This window comes from Solea senegalensis, linkage group LG21, assembly GCF_019176455.1.
Source record: "Solea senegalensis isolate Sse05_10M linkage group LG21, IFAPA_SoseM_1, whole genome shotgun sequence".
NCBI lineage: Eukaryota > Metazoa > Chordata > Actinopteri > Pleuronectiformes > Soleidae > Solea > Solea senegalensis.
The window spans coordinates 12,948,945-12,971,502 of record NC_058040.1 but is presented as its reverse complement, the minus strand read 5'-3'; the positions used below and the strand labels follow the sequence as shown (position 1 = coordinate 12,971,502).

The 22,558-nt window shown below is 41.2% G+C and overlaps 1 protein-coding gene across 1 annotated transcript in view; it reads left to right on the top strand.

The window, feature by feature from the left end:
- Positions 1-22,558, top strand: part of LOC122758748 (transmembrane protein 132C-like) — a 137,457-nt gene that overhangs the window by 35,667 nt on the left and 79,232 nt on the right. Inside the window, exon 3 of the mRNA XM_044013071.1 lies at positions 12,190-13,114. Coding sequence (XP_043869006.1) covers positions 12,190-13,114 — 925 coding nt within the window. The remainder of the gene's footprint in view (positions 1-12,189; positions 13,115-22,558) is intronic.

Below are 22,558 nucleotides of genomic sequence, written 5' to 3'. Positions count from 1 at the left end.
CAAATTCAGGATTTCAGCTTCAATACAAAAAGCTTAGAACTATACTTACAATATGTTTCAATTATGGCCATTGTTATAATTCAAAGTGTAAAAAGACCAAAATCTTCATTTTCAGTGAGCCAAACTAAAGTTTTCTTAACATTTATTTTCCAAATGTGTTCACCATTTAGAAGGTTGCAGTTTCAGGACAACTCACCTGCTCAATTGTCCACACACACACACACACATACGAAATTCTTAGACTTATATAACCTCTAACAATATCACTTCCATTGAAGGGAACAGCAAATCTCCAGTCGATACCTGTAAACTAAGTAATCACAAGAAACAGCCCTGTAAAGATTATTATATCTGGCTGGCAGGATCTGCTGTAGTTTGGTGCTTTATTATCCCACAGGCAGCTCTGATGTACGATCACTCGACCTTGTTTTATTGTACTCCATTTATAGATCAAGCTAAACTCACATACAAGCACTTTTTAAAAGTATTCATTTAATTGGATCAATTTTGCTTGAAATTCTTTTAATGCCTCTGTCCTTGCCTCAGACGTACAGTTGTTAAGAGAACCGGACTGAATGGCGTTCAAAGGTTCTCCTGCTGATCTAATGCATTGTGATTCTAGTATCTTTCTCTTTTTTTTTTAAGACAGTCACCTTTCAGGAAAGGGCTTTTCTTAATAACAAGGTGCCTTTACATGGAGGGAAAAGCCACTTCCGTCATTTCTTGACTTCACAAGCGATTTAATGAGTTCTGAGACTTTTTCCCTCAAACCTACAACAAAAGTTGTAGGTTTGAAAGCTCTTTTTTTTTCCCCCTCTTGGACACATAGGTCGAGAATATATCTTCCTCACTCTTCATTTATTCCTCGTTCTCGCTGAGAAGCTACAGCAATTCATCTTCTCAATGCTGCCGAACTACAGGGTGCTCTCCGCATTTCAACGTCCTTATTCTCTTTCTACAAGATAATTTACTTTTGCCAACCACAGACTCCTCGTCTTTGAAAGGGGAAAATGTGAGCGCTGAACTCGTGAGGATGTCTCTATAAGTTAAGATTCTTCTGCCTCAACGGCTTTCTCTTCTCCTCCTCCTCACAACTTGTTTCACTGGACGAGCTCAACCTTTGGGAAGCTATGGGAGCAAAACAAACAATTGGGATAATTGCGTCGCACAAAGAAGAAGCTTAAACAACACACTGTCAATCCGTTACCCGGATTTATTCTATATTTATTCTTTTAACTATGCTGTGTACCCCTCTGTATCACACATTTCATTCGTGATGCACTAAAGAGAGACGGCTTTTTAAGGAGTGCCACGGTGGTGTAAAGACGTTTTATGGCGCGTGGCATCTTGCTTTATGAGCGGCTATAAAAAAATGAAGAAACCCTCCGAAAAGCTTTTTCTCAGCAAAAACCCAAGGCGATCGTGAGGTAATTATCTGCCTAAACCTTTAACAGCTTCTGTTAGTCACAGAATCTGGCAAGAGACGGGTTGGAAGCTGACAAATAAAATAAAAGCAGAAGTGAGCACTGAGTGGAAATGATAGACAGCTTTTCTCTTGGCATCTTTATTTCCATTTCCTGCTTATATTCCCCTAAACACTAAACACTAAGCTCACTCAAAGATTCAAAAATTCTCTTTTTTTCGGGCACCGCCTGCCGTGAGCGTTGCCTGATGCAGGGGAGAGACCTCCGAGTTCATCTCATTTCAGAGTTTCTGAGCAGAAGTGAAATGACTGTGTGCTGTCTCCCCGTGCTCCTGCTGGAGCGTGCAGTGGACTTCCTCGGGGCCATGAGAGACCGAGCTCCTCTCTTCCATGCCGCTTACCACCTCGTTTCTGTCAGAGGCACACACAGCTCTCCCCCTGTGCAACTGATCAACAGTCCACCTTATGCCACAGGCATTTCACTGCACCACGCGGTCACAAAGAGAGCGTATGAGCCGTACTTACAGATATTACAGTGGGAGCTTTGGAGACTAAACTTTTGATCATCTACGCATTGACCAGCGGTGTTGCGCGCGGGAGCTCCAGAAAAATCTGAATTTATATTAATGGCGGTTGCCCGAGGCTGAGTCACAGTTTTCTCTGCTGGTTCTGTGTGTGTGTGTGTGTGTGTGTGTGTGGTCATGCATAAACCGTCACACGCAGGTTTACAAACACACATGGGCAGCAAATAATCATTGAATGAGAAATATTGATAGAATTTTAGGAGAGCAAAGTTCAAACATACTACGATTATAAATACAGTTAAAAGTTGTATATGGACAGTTTACTGTTTATAGAATTGGTTTATGGAAAAAAAGGAGTTGCATTGGGTTGTATATAGTAAGTTTATATTAGTATAGTAGGTATTTATTAGTTAAGAAGTGGGTAGGAACTAATATGTAAAAACTTATTGCTGCTCCTTATTTTGGTACTTTAATATTTTTTTTGTCTTCATTGTCTTATTTGACATATTTCATTTATTTATAAATGCATACTACAGTAGAAAGAGTTCCACATTCACGTGTGTTTACAACACAAACACGCGCCAGTCTCCTTGTCTGAACTTCTCTGTTTTGTGGCACGTCTGCGTTTCATGCATTGATCAATTCGGCTCCTCGACTCCCAGCTACATAAACCTCGACACGAACAATAGAGCGCTGATTTTATTGTAACACACCACACATACACAAGCCCCCCCCACCATCTTCCTAACTCATGTTTAAATCCCCCTCCAGCAAGTGGCAGATACAGATCCTTGAGCTGTGACAAATGTCTTCTGAAGGAGCTTTGTGCAATTATAGCTGGCCACAGACCGCAGCGCTAACATCTTTGAATACGTTACTAAAACTATGGTGGTGAAATGTCATTGTTTCACATGACTGTTCTCCAAAATTGCCATGCACAGTCGGAGAGTCCATTGTTTTTTGTTTAGTTTTTTTAGTATCACTGTACAACACAGATTTCTCAAGCTCAGGCGAGTGCATCTGTAACTCAAGAGACATTCACATACCTTAATTGGCCTTCTCATCTTTTTTTTTTTTTACATTTCTACAACCTGTTATTACGTAGGGCCCAAAGGATTCAGTTTCCTGCCTGTGTGACAGGGAAGGAAAAGAGACCACTTATAGAGAAGGATGAAAGACATGTCATTCTGCTTTATTCTACCTGTCTAAAGTTTAAATAAACTCGTAGACCTTTTCGGAGGAGACATCTGTCAAGTGCTATGTAGCAACCTCTTTTTATCTTCACTTCTCACATTCGTACTTTTATTTTTCATCTTGGCTTGGGGAGCACACATGAACAAATTATTGATTCATTTACGTCCATGTACAGATGGATTCGTCGTGGATCTGCAGGGATGATTTATGATCAGTAAATTGAGATATTAAACCCCTGTCTGTTACCCTAATGTGCAATATCCTGGATGCATATAGAATAACAGCAGCTAATATCCTGAAATTTCACGTAATACAAGGCTGCTAAATTCAAAATACTTTGTGAGACATGCAATAGAAGTCCTGCCCTTCCCCTCATCTGCACATTATTCCGACTATGGTTTGCATTATTTGAGTTCCTGCAGCTGCAATCCCCGACATGTAAGGCCCATGACTCCCTCACTATGTAACCTTGCTGAAAATGCCAGAACATTACTCACGCTGCTCCTTTTTTTTTTGCCAGCTCACTGCATTATTCTCCCCTCCTTAACTGTGCCTGATTTCATATATTTGCACAAACACAGAGAAACACCCCCCCAGTGTACAATCAACAATATATCTTAAAATGGATTCACTTGGATATTGTGACTGCTATGTGTTGAGCGTTGTTGTTATTTATAGCACGGGTCTCCCGCCGTCTAAGTGTGCCACCACATCATCAGTCACTGTCACTTTTTTTTTTTTTATTTGACTCACTTTCAAAAGTGCATTTACTTCACAGAAAAAAAAAACAGGGCCGGTCACATTCATACGCTCCCCGAGCCAGTCTGTGGTCTTAAATGACAAGAGCAGAACCCTCATTGTTAAAGTTGAAGTCCTCGATTACCCCTATGGGTGCCCTCGCACGCTAACGGCTCCTCCGCTCTGCTCTGCTCTGCTCTGCACATTTGGCCCCGTTCCTTCAAGAGCTCTTGTCTCCATCTCATCTAAACAACCAGCAGCTCCTTAGTGGCTCCCTGTTCCGCCGTTCACCTCCTCCCTCCCTGACACTGTACAATGCACAACACTAGGCCCACAGGCAATGGACAGAATTGAAGTGTCATAAAAAGCCCATTCATGTCTCAAATGTGTCTTCAAGCTAGCGTGTGCTGTGTTTTTTCTCTCTCTCTTTTTCTGTACAACTGGTGCAGTGCTGCTCATTGCCGTTGCTCAGTAGCCCCACCAGGGAGAAATGATGCCTCATAGAATGAGTGGGAAAAATGTTCTTTAGGCAGACAAAGAATTGTTTGGAAGCTGCTCGATGTTTTTCCCATTTGGGCATGACTAATGGTTAGATGGGAGGTTTATCTTTTTTATTTCCATTAGTGTTACTTTAAGGGTTCCTATTGCAGTGAAATGCATTATATCCAGGTGGGCACTTATGGAGGATGGATTTTAAATGTCACTCTTAGCAGCAGTTACCTTTTGGGTCTAATTTAGACAGCTTGTGGTGCAAGACACAGGAGCTGATGAAGAAGGCTTGCAAAGCTTTAAAAACAACTTATTTTCTCCCATATTCTGTGCAATTACTCTCCACATTAAGAAACGGCAATCTGAAATCTTTGTTTTCGTCTCCTTTGATGATATTGTTGAACTTGTCAGTTTGTTCTGTAACAAAAACATTTCAAAAAGAAAAGAAAAAGAAAACAGAAGGTTACCACTGTTACCGAGACCATGAAGTAGTAGAGCCTATAATCAAGGAATAATGAACCGCGTCTGCTAAAGTTATTTCAATTCTGTTTGTCAGGCTCTATTAATTTCATTTATTTGACTTAATTAGTCATTTGAGTATGCAACAGACAGTAAATAATAATTGTTTGAAGTATATTGACATATTTTACAAAAACTCATGCTTAATCTAATCTAAAAAAATATATATTTTTATAATGCAAATGGTTAATTAGTCAATTATTATCTACCAGCAGCTGGATTCATAAGATTATGGCCACTAAACAGTGCTATTAAATCTCCTCTTGCAGACTAGCATTCACACGGGATTGCAGTGTGCATGTTCCTGCTAATATATCTGTATAGATGTAATTATATGTCCGCCCGCTTGGGTAAGAGAGAGATGAAGAGCATGCTGTAAATTACTTAGGTTCAGTTTTAGGATTTTATCGACAGGAATGACCCAGAGGCCACTTTGGGACCAAAGAGCTTTGTCAGAAATGAAAACAACTCAAGTTTTGAAGAAACACAAGGCACTGCATTATGGGCGGAGATCTGCAAGGTATGAGGCTCTGCTTCATCCATCTCCGTCGTGTCACAACACTTCATTTTCCCTCATTTCTCTGAAAGGGGAAAATATGATTCCACCTATCGATTGCTGCATAAATGTGTTGCCTAGTGATGAAAGATGAGGTGTGCCTTGCTTTTATGTGATCCGATTAACCTCCAGCTGGGAGTGGGCTTTCTGCTTTGCTTTGGTTCTCCTGCAGTGTCAGGGTGCATGCGATGGGCACTTAGAGCGATTAGTGGTCCTGTGTGTTTTGTTTGTGTTGATATATCACCTAGAACATTTCTCTAACGGCAGGATTGTATGCCCAGCCACTGAAGATGATTCCATATCTAGTGGCTGCACTCACTTTGAGATGGCCCAATTTTCTATATCATGATTTTGAGACTTGCAGATAATAAAATAATGGAGACAGGTTTTTCATCTTCTTGGTACTGTATAAACAAGGTATATGTGAATCGGACATAATGTGCAAAAAAAACAGGAAGTCACTGTGACTCGCTAACATGCTACCTTGTGTTTTTTGTGTGAGATTAGTCACTTTTTTTTTTTAATGTTAGTAACATATTCTCTTGGTATTTGAAACCCTTTAACAATGTACATCTTCAAAAGCATGGAAAAGTTCGATTCAGAACATGTGGAAAATTAGCAGGAAACACTCCTCCCCTCCCCTTAGTCCTCAAGTCAAAGCTCCACCCCCAAAACACAGGAAGTCGTCTGCAGTAGAACTGTGAAAGTTGGGTGCACATGTTCTGTGAATCATTTGTGAACTTCTCATTATTAACCACACTTTCTGCGACATTTTTGCAGTGAATCATTTGCTTACTGATTGCTTGTAATGTTACATTAACTATGTGGTACAGACAAAAAATGTGTGAACAAGTTAGCATTAGCATATTAGCAGGCGACAGCAGTACATACTTTCTATCTAAATATTTCAAAACTTATTCTCAGAGCAGCTTTTGAAATAACTTTGTGTTTTTCCCAATACCTTTAACATAACCCTTTATCAGAGAATGTCTTTGATAAGGTTCTTGACCACGCGATGGCATTTTCTCCATTTTGGCAGCAGCTGACATTTATATCCAAAGTTCCAGGAGCTGAAAATAGCCCTTTCATTTCATTGTCCTGTGTTCGAAAATGGGAAAGTTGTCTCTCTAACCGATCAGCAACAGATTCATTGGCAACTTCAAGGTCCCCTCCGCAGTTCATTTGGAGTGCAATCTACCATGCAGAGCAAATATTTTAACAAAAGAAAATGCCACATAAAGATCATGTCCTGATGTGTTACCTTGTGGACTTGTGAAAATTTGGGATTTCAAAAGCTTTGTTTAAATGTCACTATTAGAAGACAGACAAAAGAAACCCCACTGTCAGTTGCTTTTCCTTTTGAAAACACATTATCAGCAGAGTGAAAAAAAGAAAAGAATGGGCGCTTTCTGATGCAAACGTGAGGACAGAAAGGAACAAATTTCAGCATCAAATAGCACTTTTAATTTAATTCACTGCTTCCTTTTTACACCTACATAATGCAGCCTAAGTGTGTGTGAATGGTTATGGAATTTGTGGTTTTATGGACAAAGATATTTGTTATTTATTCTGTAGATGTATAAGTTTTAGTTTAGTGTGGACACAGACCAATGTATGTGGCACTGACTGCAAAAAAACACAATACAGTATGTTCTTGTGACGATTCTGCAAGGGTTATATTCTGCAGCTATATTTACACTGAATCCTACATACAAATATTTTCCAAAGCAGAACGACCATCCACTGTTATCACCACCTTCCACTTTCCCCATTGCTGTTCATGCTTCGACCTTGGTTACATCTTATGTCACATCATAACAGTGGAATTTGAGCCCTGATGCTTATTTTGATATAATCAAATATTGTGTATGAAAGTATTTTTATGCCTAAACAAGGTTTTTAGAACATTGCGTTCCAGCTTTGGGATGAGATTAACCGCGAGAGTCTCAGTTCATGCAGATGTAACTGTTGATTATCTCTTCTCGTCGCATGATATGGACTTTATGCCAGGGATTTTCTCTGCATACAGAACTATGTTGTAATAAATTAATATCTTCTATAGGGACAACTGGAGCTCATCAAGTTAATTATTTTCTTGATTTGCCTCTGTGAATCAAATGAAAATGCCATGTTCATCACAGATCTGTGCAGAAAGACAAGCTATAAGAAAATCTGATTGATTAATAAATGAACGAAACTTGCGCTGAATCAAGGAGCCGCTGTGAGATGGACACGGTGCAGGATAAAGCTATGATGATCTCCTCAAGTCGTCAGGGATGTTCATATAAACTCTTTGATTTGATGGCGCTCACGCTGTCTCAGGGACATAAAGGCTTAACAACAATTTTAATAGTTTATTTTGCATGTTTTTGGTACGTGTCGTAGGATTGCTGTGTCAAATGCAAAAGTCCTTATTTGGAATCCCGTGTTCCTTTGGGCTTTTCTGGTTCACCCTTCATGAATATAACATCAAGACTCTAAATCCTGAATCTCGCATCCATCTAATGATGAGGCCAGTGTGGTTCAGCCGCGTGTTTGATATGTCATCCAGCTCCTCGGTCTGCATCCTAAGGGTTGGGCAGTGCTAAGAAATCCACCAGAAGAGTTTACAGCTAGGATTTACCACAGGGGTTAAGTTATCTGCACAAATCAATCCCCTTTTCATTTGCAGAAACAGTCCTGCAGACATGATTTACAAGTACAGTAGCTGCACACATGAAATTCCAAGGGCAACCCAGGGCTACAAGTCACTATGACTTTGCCTGTCTATGCATGATGTCCTGTTGATACCATGGAAAACCTAAAAAAGACAGAATTTCTTATTGTAATGAGGTATTTAGTTTAATCTGCGTCATAGTAGGTTCAAACTAGGACAGTGTGTTACAACTCATAGAGGGGGGGAAAAAAGAGACAGGCAAATCCTCTCACTGTGCTGTATGCATGATCAAGAACCAACTAAACCGTCTTGACATCACTCTCCGTATTGTCATATCTAAGAGTAAATGTTGTTTTCTCAGTCAAGAAATGCTCACTGCGCACTGACAGAGAAAAGCCTTTAGTATTTCCTCCACATCTGAGATGCATCGGGGAATGAATTAGTCCAGCGACATGAATACAAACAGAAAAGCAAAATGTGCGGAGAATAGTGCGACTAATTTATGCTTTCAATCCAATCTTATTATCTTTAATGGCTTTGTTACCCATATCACCGTCTGGCATTTTACTATAAATGCATATGATCACAGCGAAGAGTGGTCTGTAATGAGGTTCAGTTGTGTGGCTGTTTTTCATTTGGGCAGCTGGTCCAATTTTTATCGCGGCAGTGGAGGCACAGTTAATAGTTTGAACGTTTTCTGTATTTATTTTTGAGCAAAATGGACTTGGGTGGGTAATTTTCGATTTCTTGCCACTGAAGCTTCAGTCACAGGTCCTGACCTGTGTGATATATATATATATAAAAAAAAATCCTGTACCTGTTTGGATAATAATACTCAGAACTATTTGTTTGACTGAGTTACAATCAAAGATGGAAGCTTTTGATAACAGACAGCTCTCAAAATACATACAAGGGTAGATAATGAAATACAATCACTGTAAATTGACCGGTGCATCGGCAAAATCCATGATTTCCTTTTGCATGTCTCTTTCCTGATGACAGGTATTGATTAGCAGATTGATGCACTTAAGGTCATTTTCAGCAGCGCAGAAAATACTGCTGATTATACCAACCTGACTCGATGTAGTCATTTTGTATAATCAAGTGTGGCGCATATACTTTGGGATATAAACAAACATCTGTCCGATACAGACCATTATCGCACGGGTTTACACAATTGTGATTTAAGCCCATCAGTTGTGTTTCCTGGCAGTTTCCGGCGGTGTTTAGAGCTTATGCTGCACACATGAAGTGATTAATTTTATGTCAAGACAGATGGAGCCAACCGCAATGTTGCACTAATAAAGGGAGACAGCCGCAATGAGGTTGGAGTATGACTGAACTCACAAAGAAACGCTGATGAGTTTCAGAAGTGAAATGTACTACTTAAAAAAAACCTGGCTGTTCAGCAGTTTGTTTAGGATCATGCTTCTTGCCCCCTCTCGCCCCCATATGCTGTATAGTAGAGTAGTAATATCGACAACAAAAATGTCAACAAAAGTTACTCATTGTCTTTAAACAGGGATTTGAGAAGGTGTCCCCATTCACTCCCCCCCGGCTGTCTGAGAGTTGCGATGGCCCTTGCTAAAGTACTGACCTTGCGCCTGATGCTGCGGTTGTCCATGAGGTCATGTGGTCGTCGCTCTGCTTCCGTGGATCGTCACAAATCACTTCCATGCCACGTCACCTGCAGCACGTGGGGGGGTGGGGGGGTTTCGGGACAGGAAATCAATGTGCTCTCATGGGCTGCTCCATCAGTCCGAATATCTGGGGTTTGATGGCAAAGAGAAAGAGGCAGTGGAAATGATTTGTGGGATGGAGAGGGGGAGGCATGGAAACGGGTTTCTCGGGGGTCACGCAAGGTCAAGTGAGGTTGTGTGGGCATGTTTCTGAGTGGGCTGCGGCGTAATGGATGTTTTCTTAGAAACAAACAAATCAGACAGCGTGAGTTTTTGACCCGCACATTCAAAAACATTGTTATTAGTCTGTTGCGAAGAAATGTCCTTAAATCAACTTGGAAGAGAAAAAACGGTTTCAATATAATTATGACAATCAAGTTGTTTTGATATTTGTATGAGCAAGATTGGTCTCAGTCATTTCACTTTCATTCCTTTTGTGGTCCACATTCAGTACATTTACATGCCAGTAAAACTGAATACACTGAATATAATTCATAAACTGAATTATTGTGTTAGTCCGACTAAAAGAGGTCCTAAAATAAAGTCCTTCTCCGTGTATTCCCACCACTTAACTCCAGTAAATAAAAACAGAAGCTTACGGAGAAGAATAAGACAACAGTGTCAGCTTAAAAAACTTAACAAAGGGTAGGACATGCTAAAAACTAGCTGCAAGCTAAACTGGAAACGACCTAATACTAACCTGGAATGGGACCTATCGCCACCTAGTGTAGTGGAGGTTGACACACTAAAGTCAATAAATCGATTCTCCACTAGTGCACTATATTAAATATGCTGTTCACTTATGGCCACATCTTCTTCAAATATTTTCAGATTTCTATTCAGGTGTTAGACATTGTTGGAAATCTGTAAATAACTCAAAATGCTCCTCTGGAGACTTGTTCCTGGTTTTCCCATGGCTTGGGATAACTATAGCTTTGCCTTAATATTATTGCCATATATTACCACATTATTGTTAATATAATTCTAATTTCATGTTCGTTGAAGATGAGCACGGAGGTATCCTGTGCACTAATTGTCAAGGCAGACTTATTCTGCAGCAGTAATGTTTTGCGCTAACAAGAAATTATGCGTAACAAGGGCAGCCTCGCGTCAATTAAAACGGCTGTGTTGAAAAAAGCCAAATGTCAGTTACACAACTCTTAGGAAAGCAAGTTTGCTTTTCAGACTACTTGTTTACTTCTGTGTATTCTCCCCCAACACTCTGTGTTCTCAACACTTACTAACGTAATCTCTGACCAGATGACAACTTTCCATACTTGACAGGAGTGAAGAGTGAGTGAAGGTTTGATTGACGCGGGGAGGAAAGCAGGAACGAGACTCAAGTGGGGGGATGGGTGGAAGGGGACGTTGAAGGACAGTGAAAGACAGACTGAGTTAGTGTGTCATAATGAAAAGGATCGAGAGCACGAGGGAAGGTGGACAAGCCGGATAAGCAAGCGACTCAGAACGACGCCTGTGTTTTGAATTTAGTTAAACAAATTCCTTTGAATAAGAGCAGCAGCTCATGAAAGTACTATCGTATGGAAATGATTCCAACATACCATTTAAAATCCCCAATGGATCTGACTGTAGATATGATTGCCTTAGGTTGTAGGCAATGCATGCAAATCTTATGTTAAATGTGGAGCGCTGCCGTCCCCATCCAGGTCAGGATTTAATTTATCCAACTTTTCTTTCCCAGGTTTTGTTGATAGGGATTTGCTAATGAATCTCTCTCACACACTGCCACAAGTGAAGTGATGCTTAAAGCTGCAGTTACATGTAGTGATTTTTGTTGATGTTGTTATTCTGCCTCTATATGTAGTGTATATGCTGCGTCCTTCATCTTAAATAGGCTCTGCCAAACAATACTATCAGACCTGACTGAGGGGGCATTTATGTGCAGCAGCTCTATACAAATACAGACTTCTGAATGGTTTTTGAGCAGTAGAATTTGTGTTGACATAAAACAAATGTCAACTTACTGTATGTACACCTAGAGTGTTGCCAGGCGACATGACCTCTAATCACCATTATGCTGAGAAATGCAGTCTTGTGGCACTGAAAGGCTTACTCCACATTGTGTGAACTCCTTTGACGGTGGTTTGAATGTAAAACTTACCTTTAAGTTTAGTTAGTTTTTATTAATCCCCTTAGGGAAAGTATTCCTCTGCATTTGACCCATCCTTGAATTAGGAGCAGTGGGCTGCCACACTGAGTGGCGCCCGGGGAGCATTGGGGGTTGGGTACCTTGCTCAGGGGTACCCCAGCCCTTTTTGGCCGGGTGGGGATTTGAACCGGCGACCGTCTGGTTACAAGGGTCGCCGGTTACAATTACCTGTTAATAGTTGAAAGTTTACAGTGTTTTGAACTGAAACTTAAGCTTAACAGCTTTTTCCTCTCTGTTTCAGTGGTAGACTGCAAGGTGGTCCTGGAAGGCCTGCAGAGGTATGGACCCTCACCAGTCTACTTGCCTGTCGGCTACCAGATCCTCAATGCTGAGTCAGCGTTCTTCTTACAAGAGGCAAACCAGGACATAATGAGGAACTCCAGCCTGCAGGCTCGCACGGAGTCTTTCTTCATTCATCAGACCCGGCAGATGCCCTTTGTCAATGCTAGCTACGGGCCACTGTCTGTGCAGCAGCCCGTCCCCCTGGAGCTGCTGCAGACCCTGCCGGGGCCCTTCAATGCGCCCTCTGGCACGTCGCCGTCAGCGCCAACGTCGGCATCAACGACGCCTCTTTTTGCATTCAACTGGAAGGTCCACACCTACATTATCAGCGAGCGGATTCACCCCAGTTGGCCGAAGGTTCAAGTTTTGTTCTACATAGCGGGGAGGGACTGGGACGATTACAGTGCCATCCACAAGCTGCCCTGTGTCAGGATGTTTGCCTTCCATGAGACTCAAGAGGTGCGCGGCACGTGCCGGCTAAAAGGTGAGTTAGGGATGTGCGTTGCGGAGCTGGAGCCTCTGGCCAGCTGGTTCAGCCCTCCCACGGTCAGACCGGGCAGGCAGCGGGTCTCCGAACAGGCCCAGGGAACTCCTGTGGAGCTCTACTACATGGTTCAAACCACAGACAGTGGAGACTGCAACGCCGAGGATTCCAGAAAGGACAACGGTGTTCGTTCAGAGCAGCAGGGGCCGATGGGCTACTTTGCAGGGCATAAACCTATGCAACGCATCGGGAGTGTCAGGCTGTTCCAGCCACTGTCGGAGCTCAAGCTGGACAATAACTTTGTGGTGATGGCACCGTCCAAACCGATACGGCAAAGAGAAACGGTCTCAGCATTTCTGGCTTTGTCTACACTTTCCTCAGTGCAGATTTTCACCCTTAGGTAAGTACGTTTACTCCATTATGTACAGTATGTATGAATGTTATTTATGTCCTTGAATTAGCCTTGTTGTTGAAGATACAACATTTTAAGGGAGAATATAGGTGGAGGTAAATCTTTTATTTCCCTTTTCCTGTGATCAGAACCCCTTTTTTCATCAATCTGTTCTTGGAGAAATCACAAATTAGTCTCATGTGCGAGTTAAACTTTTGACCTGCCAGTTTATACTCAAGTCCGCGAACAAAGTTCCCTTGCCGCCGCTGCTTTGCTGCTCGGCAGCAGTTGCGTTGTTCAGCCTGTTTATTTAGGTCATTTGCTCAGAACAGCATCTCACAAATGAAAGGGAACACGAACAAGACAAGTCCTCGTGTAGGCCTAATCAATTACCCTTGTATTACTGTTTGCACAGACAATTGAGACATACAAACACTGCTTCAGAACAAGGCGTATTTCAGCTGGAACACCATATTTGTGAAATAACAGGTTTTCAGTGATGAAGAAGGAGTTTGCTGCATACCAGATCTTGGCTCTGAAACAACCTGAAGCCTCTTGGTATTTATCTAAGTTTCCTGAAATTGGAAATACAAAACAAAAAGTCTGAGAACGTGTCTCACCACATATGCCTCTTTGAGAAGATTTACTTGCTGCTGTAAATTATTTTTGTTCCCTATATCTAGTGCAATGGCTTGTTTGTTTATTGTGGTCTTCCAGTGAAGTTTGGAGGGATGAGGCAGATATCGCCCCGCTTAACACCTTTTCAAATTGGATTTGGGCGGGATTGTTTTGACTGGATAATGCCGTAATTATACCTTCTTTTTTATTTATGAAAATTGTTTCATGTTCCCATCCTGAAAAATGCCCCGTCGGAGGCGCAACTAAAATAAATATCTGAGGTGACTCTGCCACAACAAAGTGTTCATTGATACACCGAGCGCTGACTCACTGACAAATTATTGTTCAAAGTGACTGTAATTGCTTCTAGTTGTTTGATGCAAATGAAGGTGTAAGGACTATGGTTTCCTTTCATTTTTTTCCACTGGGCTACTTTTATGCCTGAGATCTAAATCATGGCGGATGAAACAGTTAACAGGCTCAGTGTGGACCTGTGACAGACAGCCTTGGCGATTTGTCAACCCTGGGTTAGCAGGAAATCTGCCAAAAAGCCTCATTGCCCCCCACTCCAGTGATGATGAACTCCCATGAAGTATTAGTGCTCGCAGTGTGTGTTTATCACATTTGTCAGCATGTGTGTAAACGGGAGCTGTAAAGGCGGTATTTCTTCTTCTTTTTTTCCTACCCGTGTTGCAGTTTGATCATTCAGAAATTCGTCTTTTTTTTTGTGAGTGTATCCCGTTGGGATGGACCAGACTTACAAAAAATCCAACCAAAGTACCTCATTAGGAACCAAAAAGACTAAACCTCAAAGTGTTTGAAAATAACTGGCTACTTTTATATTAGCTGACTCTTGATGGTGGTGGTGTGAATCCATGTTCTGTTTTCAGTTTGGAGTGGGAGCTGCAGAGTGTATGCCGGTCCACGGTCAGGACAGTTTGGGGTTTGTACATTTGCAAGGCGAGGCGTGCTCTGCTTTTGTATGTGTTTGCATAATGTAAACCAGCGCTTGCTTCTTCATTAAAGTGGTTGAGCGCTTACATTACAAGTAGCTTTGGTGTGTTCCTCCCACCAGCTAAGGCATCATTAACTATTTATATTCCATGGAGTTTGTCTCTTCTCATCCTTCTACCCACCCTCTCTCCCTGCTACAGCATAGCCTCTGACAAAAATACTAGAAGTCTCTCTCAACAGTCAATTTAATAGATATTGTGATCCGATATTATGATTTATTGCAGGTTTTTTTTTTGTTTTTTTTTGGAACACTAAGTTTTATTTCAGCTGCATCATTGCTGAAAATCATGGATTCAAATTTTGAAAAACATGCTTTTGCAAAATTTGTCATCAGTTGTCAAATAGTAGAAGACTACTATAAATGTACTTTATGCGGTTGTCATGTAAATACTCCAATTTGAATACATTTAGAGGTCCAGTGTGATGCATTGAGTACGTTTTTTTTTTTCTTTGGCAGAAATCAAATATTACGTAGGTTTTTATAAGGGTACAATTACTTTAAAATTCAAATTCTCACATTTTTACACCTTGGACCTTTTAAATTAAGTCAATTTAGCTACCGGCCTACATTCAGCTCAATGTTATTGATACAAATGCAAAACCTTATATAAATAATACTGTGTATAATCCTCACATTTCCTTGGGCAGAGAAGCTTGACTTGTTTAGTTTTCATTGCACGTAGCCTACTCTAAAAAAATATAGATACATTCATTTGAAGTTAGACATGTCTGCAAAGTCATATACGGTTTGGATTTTTGAAATTTTTAAAATACTGACTTGCTTTTGTTGAGCAGTTTTGTGGTTATGACTTATTACTCTGCCTTGTTCTTAAGAACCATACAAAAAGATCGTTGTTATTTATAATAATCCAAATCACTCAGATTCAGTCTTTTCGGTCTCAATGGTTTAATTAGCTAATCAGAATTATAATATTAAATAATGCCCACTCTAAAACGTCATGTGTCTCTAAATGTTTTCTTTTTTCAATTTCTGACTCTGTGGACTCATTTAAATGACAGTTCTCGGGCAAGATTATCTTTAACACGACGACGTCAAGCCAGTACTTGACAACCAACCCACTTAAGCGAAAAGTTATTTTACTACATGTGATTGTTAAACTGGCTGCATTGTAACTAATTAAAAGTAAGCTAATGTAATTATTTCGAATGTTGAATTCAATTCACACACACACACAGAGTCATGGATAGTCACATAATGCACTCCTTACATTGTGACGCTCACTCATATACATGCATGAACCTGCTCCGTGCCAACTGTAGAGTCATGGGGTGTTTGTTAAGCTAAAGACTCCCGGTGGATTCGCTAATTCCCTGCTCACTGCCTCATTAGCCACAAAGAAAGCGGTGTAGCAGGTTTGGAAAGCGTTCCACTCCTTATTCAACATGCAAATGAAAAGAATAATTTCCTCCTGAACAAATTAACCGGCTTTTCAAAAGATAAATTGCCCCAGCTGTATTGTAATTTTGACTAAACAATCCAACATGTTTCCACAGATCCTCCCTCAGGGGCGGCGTTGCTGATGAATGCAAATGAATTTCTAATTTCTCAGAGTGTGAAGGTATAAGTATGGGTTTCTTCACACTGTGCCAAAACCACACAGCCAGCATGAGTTGTTTTAATATTCAGAGATTTTGATTTTTGCAGGTGAAGGAGTCAATGCCGGGCTGGGAATTAAGCAGTTTTGGTGGTTTTAAGATGCGACGCAGACTTCATTGTGCTTGATGTCAGCACATTCTGCTCCTTAACACAGTTCAGGTTTACAAGTTGTGTGACTTGGGGGAATTGGTATTGCCTATTGTTTGTTGAAATATCAGCAGGAGAAAAGGTTAGAATAAAGATGTCCTCCTCAATGTATTAGCCATATCTTGACTGCACTCCTGTGATTCAGTTCTTCGCAAAAGGTCACCCGAGATAGGTATGCTGCCTGTCCATTTCCATTTCTGTACTTATCTGTACTTTTTCGCTTGTATTTTATCTTCTGCTCGGTCTTGGTTCTTTGCGTTTTTTTAACCTTTCCCTTGCAGTACATGTGCTGCACTCTCCTTTCACGTCACGCTGTTTGTACCTTGGTTGTCCCTCATCTTTTGTGCTTCGAGATCGAACCGGTTCTGTCTTCACGTGAAGTTCGGAGTTATCTTACCCTTCTCCGCCCTCCTTTAACACAGCTCCCTTTCCCTGCTTTCACTCAGTTGTCCCACTCACCAGTGTTTACTTTGAAAACATTCATTTACTCATTAATAAGTAATTAGTGATTTGCAGCCCGGGGAGCCTGTGTTCACTTTGTAGATTCCACTCTCCATTGAACCCTGCCACCACAAAGCAATCACTTGTTCCCCTCGGCAAGTCATTTAAATCCTTGTATTTTCTGCCATTTCTCCTTTTGAATTTGCTTCTAAACTGACAAATTTATTGGACACTGGAAGCACAGCGTGTATTGCTCCTTGCTGTCTGTCTTGACTTTTTTTTCTTCTTCGTTGCACTCGCCCTGTCCATCTGCCTTTGGAGTGGCTGCTTGTCCCAGAGGATTTTTTGTGATGTCCCTGCTCAGCAGAGGGTCACAGGAATGAGCCGTACCATTCAGAGTGACATATGCCTCCAATACATTTCAGTACTGACAGGGCCAGAGGTTGTCTCTCTTTTTCTCTCTGCTCACTTTGAACTTGTGAATGTCTTGCAGGCTTTTTTTATATAAGGGTAGCAGAGAAACTGAAGGAAGTTGTAGTGGGTCTTCCCAGGAGAGTGCTGCTCCATGACTGGTGCAGTGAATTACTGAAGTTATGTGCATTAAGTAGAGACTGTATCTATCCATCACAGAGGTTTCAGCCTGTATAACTAGTCCACAAAAGCATTTATTTCGCCTCAATCTCTGATGTTGTATCAGTTTTTGTCTTTGTTGTTAGATACCCAGCAACAGTAGGCAATAATAGTATTATTACAACAACTCTAATAAGTGCTTTTTAATATATAACACATTCTAACACTCTTACATGAGTTATACATTTTCCGGTACACAGTAAACCAAATATTAACACTATAGGCACTGCAGCTGTACATATGAGTTAGTCCTCCCAGATTATTTTATTTTTTCAAAGTGGATTCTACAGCCTTCAATTGAATGTTCAGTAGGACGTCACAATCGTGATTATCTATTATTGAAAATGCATGCTGTGCTGACAGACGTAAAATCCTCCCTGAATTATGTGCCTTCATGTTCCAATCACAGCTGCTGCTGCTGCTACTGTTTTCTTTACCGTGCAGCTCCAATTAAGTTCCCTTAATGTAGCCTGGACAAGCACTACAATGTTATAACACACATAACTTACCAAAGCAATGTGGAAAAAACATTAGAAGACGGTATCGCAGTGAGAAACCAAGGTCATAGGAACTGCACTGTTTTGGCAATTACTTAGAAGTATAAACAAATTGAAAATGCAGAAATTACAAACAAAATATCGAGATGTCAAATGCCAAATGCAACACAACCCTTATTAACTGATCCATCCTGTGTGTTAGCCAGAATAACTAGAGATCCAGAAGTAAAATCTTTAAAAGTACAATCCCCTTCTTTGGCTCATGAGTACAAACAATTATTTATTTTTTTCCTCTGGTCTACAGTCATGACTTACATGGACTCATAGCTTCATGTTGTCCTTGAATGTGTACCACTTGTTTCCTATTAAAAAATAATGAGGTGCTCAAATTTTTACTGTCCATTACACATTTATAGGTGCCGATTTCACTCAAGGTACACACAGGAAAGTGCATCGTCATGCTTTTACATAAATCAACACCGGGCTAATGTGCTCAACACTCAAAGAACATGATTTCCGCAAATAATGATCGGCTGCTCTTAAACGTGTGCCTTTATCAATGTGGTTTGATGTGTGTAAAGTCCTCTGAGTTACACTTAGGACAATAAGACAATAAGACATTAGACTTGCAATTTCAACTACTACAACTATTGCACTGGATTAGAAGTATCTTATCACGCTGCTGCTCAGAACTTCTGCACCACTGTTTACCTCCAGCTCCTGCTCCACCAGCTACAGATGATATATGTAGGGCTCGAGGCGGTGACAAACAGGTTGGGGGATTAGTTAGCGAAGCAGTGTTTGTCTAACTCACTCTCAGACAATCATAAGCTTGGCCTCGCAATCGCTTGTTTATCCTCGACGTTTCTCATACGGCTTTACTCTGATTAGTTTGATCCCGCAGACTTGACAGCTGTAACACAAACTCGGAATATGCATATTTTAATGTGGACTGAAGGCCATGAATTGAAGGGGGGGGGGATGAAATCCTGTGGTAGCCCATTTTCGGGACTGACAGGCTGCCACAAAATCTCATCTCGGTGATATAAGAAACGGCTACACCCACTGTGGAGTTAGAGATATACATAGATTGAAACACAGTCAGACACACAATAAACAACGGAGGGAGAGGGTGTAAGAGAATTTCAGTGAATAGGATTTGCTGATTGCCTGAGAGCAATAAACATGCTTGCCACTTCTGGTTTTAGTCAGAAACTTTCAATCATTAAACCTTAATTTGCGAGGAAACGGAGGAGGGGAACTTCGGACAGACTAGACATGTAAAGGCAAACACTGTCTCGCTTGAAAAGAAGAAGAATCAAAGGCACTATTACTCCAAACAGCAACCCAACTGATTGTGTCAGTCGGCCTGGTGTTATCTGTGCGAGCCTGTTACCTCAATGTCTGTTGAGGATTCGTGGCACTTTCTCCTGCCGTGGTTTCTTCTCTGCTTTAGCTCTCTCCCATTTTGCTCACTCAAAACTTCCTGGGTGCTTATAAACGCTTACATCAGTGTCCTGTTTTAGCGGCTGGTGTAAAGCAGAAACCAGTTATTCTAGTGGAAGGGGCAGTTAATGATTGCTGATGGAGAGTGGGTGGATGCCTGTGAATGACAAAATAAAATCAGAGAGTGGCAGCTGAACTTGGTGTTCTGGCAGGAGGTGCGCCGCAGTGGCTGACACTGGCGGAAATTCACTTTGACGTCAAATCCATGTGCTGCGATTATGCCGAGGGGTATAAAAGAGATCCATCACGTTACTCTGAGCAGGGAAGAGCCATACATACAGTACATACTCTACATTTTCAAAATGGTAAATGCTTTGCATTGATATTGTGCTTTTCTGCTCTTGATGACACTCAAAGTGCTTTACTTCACGGGTTTTATACCATTCACCACTTCGCACCCATTCACTGACACATTCATACTGCACGTCTATATTCTGCACTGTCTTTCTTTCACCCACCTATCGTAGTCATTTCCATGCTGCCCGCACACGCGTCAGCATGTTGATTAGTGGAGCCTGGGATTGAGCAGCTGACCTTTTGGTTGGAAGCTCTGCGACAGAGCTATGGCTGCCCCTAAAATCGTTACTAATTTAACATGATATTAATCAATTTCCAGGCCCTCCCCACCAGTGATGCCTGGCCAGGACAACCAGAGGCAACAGATTGTGTAACTTGAATAAAGTAATTGGTGGCAACTAAGGGTGGGAATCGATTACGATTCAGTGGCCACGATGCGATGATGAAACGATTATCGATGCATCTTGATGCGCTTTCAGTCAGTCTTTTGAAATTCTTTGTCTCACCGTGTGATCACTCTGAAACTGTGCCGTTTGTAACGAGAGTTGAATTCATTTCCAATATCATCCATTAAACTAAATGAAATAGTGTAAACTGGAAGAAGCAACATCCAGAATCACAATTCACATATTTAAGACAAAATGTAAACGGATCATGCGTTCCTGCCTTCTTTCACCCGTGAGGTCGTGACTTCTGTTTCGGTTTCGTCGTTGAGTTTCGTGATCGCCGTGTCAGTGAAATAGCGCCGCTTCAACATTCAAATAATCGACAATAATTGGGCTGAACAATTAATCAAACACAGCCAACTGCAATTTTCAATATTTCTAAAAGCCAGAATATGGGTCAAAATATCATTTGAGACTAATTATCGTCTCGACCTTTACACATCTTATTCTACAGACTGAAGAGAACATCTTCGTTTCTCCCAGATCTGCACAAATATCACATCACGTCATCATTTTAAATATGTTTTTTGATTGAAAATGAGAATGCAGCTATTGCGTCTATCCCATATCACATTTGCAATACCAAGTCAAAATAACTGCAATTAGATAGTCATTCAAAATCGTTCAGCCCTATTGTCCAGTCTACGTGCTGCGAGTTGTCCTCTGAAATTTGCAAATGAGGCCATTCATTCTCAGGGAAATGTTTACACGTATTATAAATCAAGTGAGAAATAGGCTCACGTAGAAGTCGAAGCTCATTTTCCCATGGAAGTAGCAAATGGCGGCGATAGTCTGTCATCATTCAATTAAGAATAAAAATGTTTGGTGTGGTGTGCTAAACATGCGTGCCTTGGGCTTGGATCTTATACAAACCCCTGGATCGTGTGTGTCTATTTTTATCACTCCCAGACCATGTGGAGTTTAAAAGGTGTCGACTGAGACTGCAGAGCAGAGACTGACGGCAGCATCAAGGCAAGCGTAAGGAAGGAACTGTGTGATGGTAACACGTATGAGGGAATTATTGCAGAAACATGCTTTAGAAGCTACAGGGACAAAACCACAGAGGAGCGTAGGCCCTATATTAGCTGCTCCGACTCCAGACAGTGGATTTCAATCCATCTGTGTTTGTGTGAAAGAACAGCTCCTTAATAGCGTTGAAACGATGAAAGAGAACGGTGTAAGAATGAATTTCTTGTATTTCAGGTTTTTTTGCTCGAACTTGAGTCTTCATCTTTGTTTGTGCATTTAATTGCCCCCTTGGTGAATAAATGAAGCAATTTTGGAGTAGAAGTCAAGATGAAAAAGGTTGAGAAACACAAAAACTGAATAGAGATTTAATTAAACGCTAGAAGGTTTTGGATAACAAAACAAAATCACAAATCGCAGTTAAATGGTGGCTATTGAGTTGGATGTGCTCAAGGCAAACCTGACCGCAGTGATTGACTCTTGTTGTGATATCGCACAGTTTAGAAAAGTTGCAACACACAAAAGTTTTTCTGTCTGATTTTCCTTCCTCCTTTACATCGTCGTGTGTTCTATAAATTGTATTTTCTGCTCTATAGTCAGGTTTGAGCAGTTTTTTTTTGTTGCACCCACTTCACCATGAGCAATGTTCTTTCCATTGAGACGCTCAATGCTCTTATATGACAGTGTCAATCATTGCTGGTGTCAAAGCACTCTGGTGGCAAGGGCAATTAAAGTGACATAAGAGAATGCTAAAAGTTTACCTTCTGCTCCTCGATCTTTTATGTACTTAGCCTTTAGCCTTTATTCTCAGAACAGGTCGCCTTCCAGCTGAAAACGCACAGCCAAGGCAGTGACAACAACAACACAAAAGGGAGATGGCGGTGACAAAAACCGAGAGAGAGCAATAGAGAAGAGAAAAGGAACCGACAAAGTGACGGAGTCTGGGCTTCTGGGGAGAGTCATTAGGCCGATATAATATTCAGCCCGCGGCTTGGAGCTGTGCCTTTGGCTGAGCTCTGAGCTGTGTAGTGCTGGTCAGTCTGGCTGTAGATAGTTGGGAGGTCAGCCATTGACCTGCAGATAGAAGCCGCTACTTTGGATCCAAGCCTTTATCATCCTGTGGGGTTAACACCACTGTGGGTGGATAAGCCTTGATCTGCTCAGGGGACTTGGATTTGGGGTTGTGTGTATCAGTGTATGTGCAGGCTGAGTGGAAGACACCTGTGATGGCTGTCCGTGTGCGTGATATGCATTCTGGATGACGTTTTGTTGG